Source organism: Salpingoeca rosetta (genome assembly GCF_000188695.1).
Source record: "Salpingoeca rosetta unplaced genomic scaffold supercont1.12, whole genome shotgun sequence".
Classification (NCBI taxonomy): Eukaryota; class Choanoflagellata; order Craspedida; family Salpingoecidae; genus Salpingoeca; species Salpingoeca rosetta.
Window position 1 is genome coordinate 1,539,542 of NW_004754922.1, and position 9,767 is coordinate 1,549,308.

The following is a 9,767-nucleotide window of genomic DNA, read 5'->3' on the forward strand; positions in this document are numbered from 1 at the left end:
TGTGTGTGTGTGTGTGTGTGTGATTGGTGAGGTTGACGAAGCCTGAGGCCAAACAACCAAGTACATACACCCACACATCCACACACATCCACACACGCGCTCACACGCTCACACGCTCACACACACGTGCACACACACACACACACATACACACACTCACCGCGAATGCCGCTGTCACGCGAGCAGCTGCGAATCGTGCCCTTGAGGACCTCGCCCACGAATGGGCGAAACATGAGTAGGCGGAAGGTCACGTGCACATGTGCAGCACCGTCGCTCGGGTGGATTTCTCCGTCGCCAATGTCCAACAAATCAAACAAGCAGATGCCCAGCCCTCGCTGTCGCAACCAAGCTCACGTGTGAGTGTAGTATGGCAGCGCGACCGAGGTGGCAGAAGCATGCAGCACACAGGCTCAGAAAGCATACATCTACATGCACGCACACAAACACGCACACACAAATACACAACGCACCACAACACACACACACACACACAACGCACACACACACAACACACAAACACACACACAACACACACACACACACACACAAATACACACACAAAACACACACAAAGCACAGACACACACACACAACACACACCTTGTGGATGACTTTGTTGGTGAACATCTTGTTGATTTCAAAGGCAAGGGCCTCGTTGCGGTCCGTGGCAAACCGCTTCGGCTTGAGCCGTATCACATCCTTAATCTCAATTACACAGAACATGCTTCTTGGCGTGTGTTCTCTTTCTGTCTGTGTGCCTTGTGCCGCTTGTAGAAATTTGGCAACATTTCACGGTCATTTTCGTCTCGGCACACATTTCCTGTGGGTTTCTCTCCTCCACGCCTTTTTCCAACCACTTGACCAGTCGCTCGCTTCATTCTTCTCTTGCATTCAGGCTTTCAAGCAGCATTCACTGTCACTTCACAACTTCAACCGACATGACCAACCCCCGCTTGATCTGGCTGCTCGCTGTAGCTGCCACAGTGGTGGTTGTGGCTCTACCACACGCCGTCCTAGGCAGCGCTCAGCCGCCAGAACCTGCCGTTCACCAGGTTAGAGATAGAGAGATGATGTCAAACTGCAAGTGTGTTGCTAACTTGAAACGGACAGGACACGGCTGGTGTCGGTCGGGGTGTCCTGACAAATGAGAAGCGTCAAGGGCGAGTGTGTGAGGACGGGGGCGTGAGACTGGGAGTGCCTCTCAGCTTCTCTATGTCCCTCTTTCTTTCTTGGACACACACAACACAAACAAACACGCTCACATATCGTACCCCTCCTCCCTCACACACACACACACACACACACACACACACAACACACACACACACACACACACACACACACACACACACACACACACACACACACACACACACACACACACACACACACACAAGGCCTCCTCGTTGTGCACGCGGGCTCTGGCGTCCATCCTTGATATCAAGGAGAGCTTCCGCCAGCATGAGGTTGCATTCGTGGATGCTGAGGATACTGCACGGCCGAGTCCCACGATCGCCCACACAACAACACGACCCATCGACATCTCTCCGCTTCAGCACTTCCTCAAGTCGTTTGGCTGCTCCGACGCAGAGTCACACCGCCCGCAACCTTCAACAAACGAAACTGAGATGCAGCCTGCCTGGAGCTGGAACCACCAGCAGCAGCAGCAGCAACAACAACAACAACAACAACAACAACAACAACAACAACAACAACAACAACAACAACAACAACAACAACAACAACAACAACAACAACAACAACAACAACAACAACAACAACAACAACAACAACAACAACAACAACAACAACAACAACAACAACAACACGATTCCCGCCGCCAACGGCGCAGTGTTGAGCAGAATACAGAAGGCTTTGTGGAATGCACGCTTGAGCAGGCCATTCATGGGGCGTGCGAACGGCCGCAAGCGGAGCCAGTCGTCAACCTGACACTGATTGTGCCGTCTGATCCACCAGTCAAGCCCAACAACGCCACAGGGAATGATTCTACCATGGTCTCGCCTTCCTTGGCCAGGATGGTTGAGCGTTTGATTGTGGTCAGCACCACTGAAATGACAGTTGGCATGCTGGAGTTTCTCTTTGACGAGTTAAACGCGTGGCCGCAGCTCAACTCGCTCGCCGTCGTCCACCTCAGGGCACCGAAACTGGACTTGGGTGTGTTCAGCAAGCTGCCACAGCTGCGCGTGCTCTCCCTGGCGAACAGCAGCATCGCTGACTTGCACACACACCCCAACGTTGCCGAACGACTTGTCGAGCTCGACCTAAGCTCCAACGCCATTGCCACGTTCGACGACTTGTTCTTCCACGACATGACAAGGCTTGACACGCTCAACCTTGCCCACAATTGGCTCTCGGGCATCTTCACGGGCGACCTGACCCCGCTGCGCTCTCTGCGCTCCCTTACACTCACAAACAATGTCATTTCCCGCATTTCAAAGGATGCATTTGCAAGCATGACCGGCCTACGCGAGCTCGTGCTGGACAGAAATGACCTCACGGTGTTTGAGCATGCATACTTCAGTGACCTGGTCAACTTGGAGAAGCTGAGCGTCAATCGCAACCCTTTGAGGGAGCTGTCTTCAAATTCCTTTACCGGCCTTGCCAACTTGCGGGAGATTGAGCTCGAACAGTGCGCACTCACGACAGTGCCTGCAGGCATCTTCTCCACGAACACCAACTTGCACATTGTCAACATGACCGACAACTTCCTGAAATCACTGCCCCCCAAGCTCTTTGAAGGCCTGAACCAGCTAACCACAGTGGACCTTGGGGATAATGCCCTCCCTTCCTTGCCATCAGGCATCTTTCACGAGTTGACTGAGCTGGTGGAGCTGTTCCTGCACGACAACAGGCTCACCCACATTCCTTCGGATCTGTTCGCGTCGAATCACAAGCTCGAAGCTGTCACCCTGCTGCGGAATCAGCTGTACACACTGCCGGACGACTTGTTCACTGCGGCAGCGAAGCAGTCCATGACTGCCCTGTTTGTTGGAGACAACCACCTCACCACCATCGACCGGCTTGTGGACGGAATGGTGGCACTGAAGGTGCTGTTCGCCAACAACAACCAACTCACGGCGTATCAGGGCAACACACCCAAACTGGAGGTGTTGGACCTTAGTTTCAACCCGCTGCAGCACATGCCAAACTTGATGGCATATCCAAACTTGCAGAGGGTTCGTATGCAAGAGCACCGCATTTCGCAAATTGACTTTACGCCTCTGCTGCAACTGAGGCACTTGCACACGTTGGTCGTGACGGCAGCCAACGATGTCGATACGCTTGCCACAGTCGATAGGCAGGCTCTCAATCGCAACACCACCGAAGCCACAGCCACGTCCCCGATTCGCGTGCTCAGCGTGCACAATATTGACATGAGTGCCATGTTTCGCGACAAGCAAGCGCCAACGCAACCTGGCTTTCCACGCCGCATGGAGCTCAGCAGTTTCGAGCTGGGCTGGCCAGGCATGGACGAGCACACGGTTCCCATGCATGTGCTCTGTGACATGCTTGCAGACGATGCATCCGAGTTTGGCATCAGGCGCACAGGCTTAACCATGATTGACGTCGAGCACTGCACAACAGCCAACCTGGGTTCCTTCTTCTTCCAAGAGAACAGCCGCCTGCAAGTCGTGCGTGCCGGCAATAAGCCTTTGCTGCAGCTGAATGTCTCGGACTGCCCGCAGCTGACTACAATCGACGCTGCCATCGTGGACATTCTCGACGTATCACGGACGCTCCTTCCGCCTCTGGGCACGCTGTGCGAGACGCTTGGTGCGCAGATGCTGTTTGCGCGCGAAATGAAGCACCCTGATTTTGCTGCAGGACCAGGCGTGCAGCGACTCTTGCAGCAGTGCTTGAAGAACAATGATGTGGTGGAGTTTTCTGGCAACAGGTGGATCAACGACAGAGCCACCATCGACGCCATAACGCAAGACATTGTTGTCCTGTCGGACGCCTCGCGCACGTACGGGCTGTCTGACTACAGTGAGGTTTTGACATCGCGCACCACCCCACCTCTCCTGCAGCTGGCAAAGGTCCCCGTACAGTGTCGGGTCCAGCTCGAGAACACTCGGTTGCGACACGTGGACAACAGCGATGTGGTGTTGAGCCGGCCCACGTACCGCTTTCGCTGCACATGTGCGCAGGGCTTCAAGATGGAAGACGGGCGGTGCGTTGTGAATGCGCCCAACGTGGCTGCCATTGCCGTTGGCTCTGTGATTGGCGGGCTTGCCTTTGGGCTGCTTGTGACGTGGCTATCACGCCGCTACCGCGGCCTGAGCAAGCGCATCGGCATGCATCAGCAACTGCTGGCAGAGAGGGAGGAAGAGGTAATTGCGCTGAAGCAGGCATGGGAGATTGAGTTCGATGAGCTGAGGATGATCAAGCGTGTTGCTGCGGGTGCGTTTGGCGTGGTGTTCAAGGCCGAGTGGGACACGGTGACAGTGGCAGTCAAAGTGATGCAAGAGAGTTTGATGCTTCTTGATGACACGATGGTGGTAGAGTTTGAGAAGGAGGTGGAGTTCTTGCAGAAGACAAGGCACCCGCATGTGGTGCGCTTCTTTGGCGCGGGCACAGACCCCAACGGCAGCCCGTTCCTGGTGCTGGAGTTTGTGGCCATGGGGTCACTCAAAGACCTGTTGGGGAAGGATATGGCACAGGTGTTGAGGGAGGTGAGGGAGAGGAGGACCGAGCATGAAGCCCACGAGGAAGTGCTGACTGAGGACGTTGGCGAAACCATTACGCTGGTCAGCACGCCTGGCACTGGCTCAGGCGCAGGAACATCCCGTGTTGCAACTGCTTGGGACCTGAAGCTGCGGCTACTGCGTGACGTTGCGAGTGGCATGGCCTTTATCCACAGCCTCGACCAGATGCACCGGTGAGTGGGATATTTTGTGTGTGTGTGTGTGTGTGTGTTGTGTGTGTTGTGTGTTGTGTGTGTTGTGTGTTGTGTTGTGTGTGCTGAGAGAGAGAGTGTGTGTGTGTGTGTGTGTTGTGTGTGCTGAGTGTGTCTGCAAGCAGGTTAATACTTCAGGCCCTCCCCCGTTCTCCCGTTACATGTTCACATCAAATCCCCTCCCCAACACCACCCAAACAGAGATCTGAAGAGCGGCAACGTGCTGGTCTCTGCGAACTTGCGCGCGAAGATCACGGATTTCGGATCCATCCGCCAGTGCTTCACGCGTGGCCGCGGCGGCGGCAAAATGAAGCAGACGCGACTCGTGTCGCCCAAAGGCTCTAACTCTGATCCGCAGTACTCGCAGCGCACTGGGCTGCAGACGATGACGAGCATGACGCTGACGGCTGGCGTGGGCACGCCGCTGTACATGGCACCAGAAGCACTGCTTGGCGACAAATACAGCTTTGAAGCAGACGTGTTCAGCTTTGGCGTGCTGATGTGGGAGGTGGCGACACAGCGACCACCGGACTTGATTGCACAGGAGAAGGGGAGCGGGTACCGCGGCCCGATCCTCGCCACGTTGCAGGAGCTATTGGGGGATGGAAAGCGCCTCACGTTCACGGATGATGACGGTGAGGGGGATGGGAGCAATGGGTGGTGTTTTGCGTTGTTGAACGTCCATTCATTGCGTGTTGCTTGTGACGTATGTGATGCGTTGTAATCTGTGATGTGTTGAGTGTGTTGAGTAGAGTGTGTCGGGTGTGTTGAGTTGAGTGTGTGTCTCGTGTGATGTTTTGGGTGGGTTTGCGTTGTTGGGTGTAATACGTTGCGCGTTGGTGTTCATGTGCTGCTGTCAGGGTGGCTGGGTTCTTGTTGTCCTCTTCTCTGGCCGATGTCTTGTCCTTGCTGCTTTCATCGCTTACATATGCCATGGTTTGGTGGTTGTGCCCACGATGTGCAGTTGCCGCGGCCGGCATCCCAATGTGGTTCCGGACCCTCGCTCGCACGTGCATGAGCCAGGAGCCAGCGAGCCGACCAACGTTTGAAGAGCTCAAGACGAACAAGGACCTTGCACGCTGAACACCGTCGTGTGGTGTTGATGTTGGTGTTGGTGTTAGGGTGTTGAGTACGGGTGCTGTTGAAGTTGTTCAAGTTGTTGGAGTTCGTATCGATGTTCCTGCGTTGATGTTGTGAGATGCTATTTCTGTGGCTGTGGCGACCAGAAGCACTTTTGTCACTTCCTTGGTCCTAAGCTTCACGCATGTGTGCTGGTCTGCTGTTGAGTTATGTGACATTATTTTACGTTTCGACCATTCATTCACTTACAAGAATCTGACATGAAACGGGACAAAGAGTGCTCTGCACACAGATGGAAACACGTAACCAACAAAGTTGCACAAAGAGGAATATAAACACACGCAGACAGACAGACAGACAGACAGACACAGACAGACACAGACACACACGCACACACACACACGCACACACGCACGCACACACACATTTCATACACACACAGCTCTCTCTCTCTCTCTCTCTCTCTCTCTCTCTCTCTCTCTCTCGTCATGCGGTTTCCATTGCCATTGCGGCGTCGATGCTGGTGAGGATATCGAAGGCCTTCCCCCTGATGACCACGTGTTGCCCCGGCCACTGCACGCTCGGGTCCTGCACATCGCGACCCGGGTTGATGCGGATCACGTGCGTGCGCTGTTGTCGTGCCAGCCGCGACGCCACCACCCGCTCCACCTCCAGCCGCACCGTCGGTACGAGGTTTCCCGCGCCAACCTCCAATATCGCCAGTGTGCTGTCGTCGGGGAGCGCGTCGAGCCACGCGCCGTATCGGCCTCGGTGCGCTGTCGCCGCCGTCCCCTCCCACGCCGTGTCCTTGAACAGGAGGATGTTTGGTCGCGCGTGTCGCTGGCAGCCAAACGTGCGGCAGCGCGGGACCTCCACGCCAGCAGCCAGCGTGCACGGGTCCTGTGGATCCACGCTGAGCTTGCGGAAAGCGGCGTCGCTCTTCCAGATGCCGTGCTTGCCACTTGTACACTGCAGCCGGGCCATGGACCCGTGGCACTCGACCACGCTTGAGCGCGGGAAGCCGGCACGCTGGAAGAAGCCGTCGACGTTGCTGGTGAAGACGCGGTAGCCATCCCGCGCACCATCGCACCATCGCTTGAGGACGGCGTACCCGGCGTGCGGCTGTGCGGCCTGGTACGTGTCGTAGCGGTGCTTGTACCACGCCCAGACCACGCGCGGGCTGTCGTCGAAGTGCGCTGCCTTGGCCATGTCCTCGTATCGGAGTTGCCGCGCAGCCAGTTCCGGGAACGCCGCGGTCCACTCTGCTGGGCTCCTGTAGTCCGGCAGCCCGGAATCGAGGCTCATGCCAGCGCCCGCGGCAACCACGATGGCTGTGCTCGTTCCCAGCAGCTGTGCAGCCAGTTTGACGCCGACGTCAGTTGCGTCTGCTGGCGCTGGTGCTGGCGGGGGTGCTGGTAGTGGCGCATCTGGCCCTTGTTGGTTGTGCTGTTCGTGTATTCGTTGTTGGTTTGCCGTTTGACTTGTCTGCTTCTTCTGTATTTGCGGCGTGTCTTCGTCTTCTTGCGCGGGCGCGCTTTCTGGCTCTTGCTGTTGTTGATGTTGTGGTGGTGGTGGTGGTGGTGGTGGTGGTGGGTGTTGTTTTGGGTGGGGATGCAGCGTGTCCTTGGTAATGTTTACAGTTTGGTGGTGGCCACTGTGTTCTCTGTCTTGGGTTGCCCTCTGTGCTGCTGATTCATTCATAGCGGCGACGCACCCCGCCCCCAACTTTGGTCTCTTTGAGGCCTCGTCGTCACTGCGTGTTGGTGTCGCCTGCGCCCCTTGGTTGTTGTGTGTCAGTGTTGCTTCCATCATCGTCGCCATCGCTGTTTCCCGCCATCCAAAGTTGGGAAAAGTTGCCGCATCATTCGCCAATTTTCAGCACCCACATGGTCCAGGATGGGCAAGCGCAACAACAAGACAGCCAAGCGCGAGCAGAGGACAGCCCAGCTCATCCAACGTGCGTGTGTTGGTGTGTATGCGTGTGTGTGTCTGTGTTTGCTTGTTTGTTTGCTTGCTTGTTTGCTTGCTTGCTTGTTTGTTTGTTTGCTAATGTGTGTGTGTGTGTGTTTGTGTTTGCTTGCTTCTTGCTTGTTTGTTTGTAAATTTGTTTGTGTCTGTGTGTGTGTGTGTGTTTGTGGTTATTCAGACGCGTACTTGAGCACTTTTATGCATGCATGTGCTCACGCGCACCAAGCCGCACATCATCCAAAACCATGACACCACGTGTACGACAGGGCTGACGGCTCGGCGGGATGAAGCGACGGCGCTGCGAAAGAAGAGCAGCAAGGCGGCTACGCCCGTGAAGGCAAGCAACAGCAGTAGCAACAGCAACAGCAGCGATGCAGCTGTGATGGCAGCCGCCTCCGCAACGGCGGCGTCACGGAAGATGGCAAAGGCGATGGACATTGACTTGGACGAGGCAACCGCAGCCAGGCTGCACACCCTGACGAAGAAAGGCAAGAAAGGTGCCAAGAAACAGCAGCAACGGAGCAAGAGGAGAGGAAAGAAGAACAAGCAACCCAGTGAACCCACAGCTGGCGTCGCATCATCACAGCGCATCGTTCGCAGAAAAGCCAGGCAAACGGCGCTGTGAGTACAAGAGTGCGCTCTGTGTGTGTGTGTGTGTGTGTGTGTGTGAGCTTGTGTTTGAGTGATGTGTTTGAGTGATATGTGTGTGTTGCATGGTGTGTGTGTGTGTGTGTCATGCGAGTTTGCCAGCGAGTGTTTCAATCGGCACCTTTCCAACCATGGACTTACTTCATTGCTCACTCCTTCTTTTCGCGTGCACTCCATTGCAGGGCAACCGAGATGGTACAGATGCAGAATGTGCTGTCCAACTCGACGTTCAGGTCCAATCCCCTGGCGGCGCTCCAGGAACACATTGCACACAACCTCGCCGCCCACACCAAGCAATGACACTGAGGGCGAGGGGACGGATGGTGTGTGTGTGTGTGTGTGTGTTGCGTTGTGTTGTGTTGTGCTGTGTGTGACGTGATGTGATGTATATGTGCGTGTGTGTGTGTTGCGTGTGTTTGCATGATTGTGGTGCTTTGAAGCAAGCTGTTCTTGCTCTCTATCCCTAATGGGTGTGACTGGTGTATTGAGGAGCATCAAAATCAATTCATTGGCGTGCTGGCCTGCTCACAATCACCATCCCTCGAGCTAAGTCCCCGAAAAAATTTATTCCTCGTCTGCATCAGCGTGTGCATCTCCGATGTTTGACACGACCTGCGTCACGTTCTCGCACTCCTCCAACCGGCCAAGCAGCGTCCGCACCGTCGCCTCTTCTTTCTTCCTGCACTCGTGCATGTGTGTGCATGTGTGTTTGTGTGCAAGTGTGTGCACGTGTGTGCATGTATGTATGTATGTGTGCATGTGAGTGAGTGCGTGTATGTATGTATGTATGTATGTATGTATGTGTGTATGTATGTATGTATGTATGTATGTATGTATGTATGTATGTATGTATGTATGTATGTATGTATGTATGTATGTATGTATGTATGTGTGCGTGTGTGTATTTGCGAATGGCATGAACACATTTCCGCTTCAAGGAACAAAACGCCAGAAGTCGAGCGCATGTGCCAGGTACGTACGATGGCGTGGCCATATTGGTTGGGATGTACTCGACCTCCGCCGCCTCCACTTCAACGCCGCGCTCCTGTTGGTGAGGGGTGGTATAAGTGGTGTTGCGTGTGTGTGTGTGTGTGTGTGTGTGTGTGTGTGTGTGTGTGTGTGTGTGTGTGTGTGTGTGTGTGTGTGTGTGTTG

At 55.0% G+C, this 9,767-nt stretch overlaps 5 protein-coding genes across 5 annotated transcripts in view; 2 read left to right on the forward strand and 3 right to left on the reverse strand.

The window, feature by feature from the left end:
- PTSG_05411 (uncharacterized protein) overlaps positions 1 to 768 on the reverse strand; it is a 1,822-nt gene extending 1,054 nt beyond the window's left edge. The window contains exons 1-2 of the mRNA XM_004993928.1: positions 601 to 768; positions 161 to 335 (exon numbers count right to left, since the gene is read on the reverse strand). Of these exons, the coding sequence (XP_004993985.1) occupies positions 161 to 335; positions 601 to 723 (298 nt within the window). The 5' untranslated portion in view covers positions 724 to 768. The remainder of the gene's footprint in view (positions 1 to 160; positions 336 to 600) is intronic.
- A 1,036-nt stretch (positions 769 to 1,804) lies between these two features.
- PTSG_05412 (TKL protein kinase) lies at positions 1,805 to 6,278 on the forward strand. Its single transcript, XM_004993929.1, has 3 exons — positions 1,805 to 4,900; positions 5,120 to 5,553; positions 5,883 to 6,278. The coding sequence occupies exons 1-3, from the start codon at positions 2,013 to 2,015 to the stop codon at positions 5,999 to 6,001; spliced, it is 3,441 nt and encodes a 1,146-aa protein (XP_004993986.1). The 5' UTR covers positions 1,805 to 2,012; the 3' UTR covers positions 6,002 to 6,278.
- A 206-nt stretch (positions 6,279 to 6,484) lies between these two features.
- On the reverse strand, positions 6,485 to 7,695 carry PTSG_05413 (Sir2 family transcriptional regulator; the record flags this gene model as incomplete). The annotated part of the gene is made up of 2 exons (XM_004993930.1): positions 6,485 to 7,546; positions 7,654 to 7,695. The coding sequence occupies 2 exons, from the start codon at positions 7,693 to 7,695 to the stop codon at positions 6,485 to 6,487; spliced, it is 1,104 nt and encodes a 367-aa protein (XP_004993987.1).
- A 182-nt stretch (positions 7,696 to 7,877) lies between these two features.
- PTSG_05414 (uncharacterized protein) lies at positions 7,878 to 9,388 on the forward strand. The gene is made up of 3 exons (XM_004993931.1): positions 7,878 to 7,955; positions 8,233 to 8,587; positions 8,797 to 9,388. Exons 1-3 carry the CDS (start codon positions 7,895 to 7,897, stop codon positions 8,912 to 8,914), a joined length of 534 nt encoding a protein of 177 aa, XP_004993988.1. The 5' UTR covers positions 7,878 to 7,894; the 3' UTR covers positions 8,915 to 9,388.
- The window catches only part of PTSG_05415 (uncharacterized protein), a 3,034-nt gene continuing 2,348 nt past the window's right edge, over positions 9,082 to 9,767 (reverse strand). Inside the window, exons 6-7 of the mRNA XM_004993932.1 lie at positions 9,595 to 9,659; positions 9,082 to 9,293 (exon numbers count right to left, since the gene is read on the reverse strand). Of these exons, the coding sequence (XP_004993989.1) occupies positions 9,179 to 9,293; positions 9,595 to 9,659 (180 nt within the window). The 3' untranslated portion in view covers positions 9,082 to 9,178. The remainder of the gene's footprint in view (positions 9,294 to 9,594; positions 9,660 to 9,767) is intronic.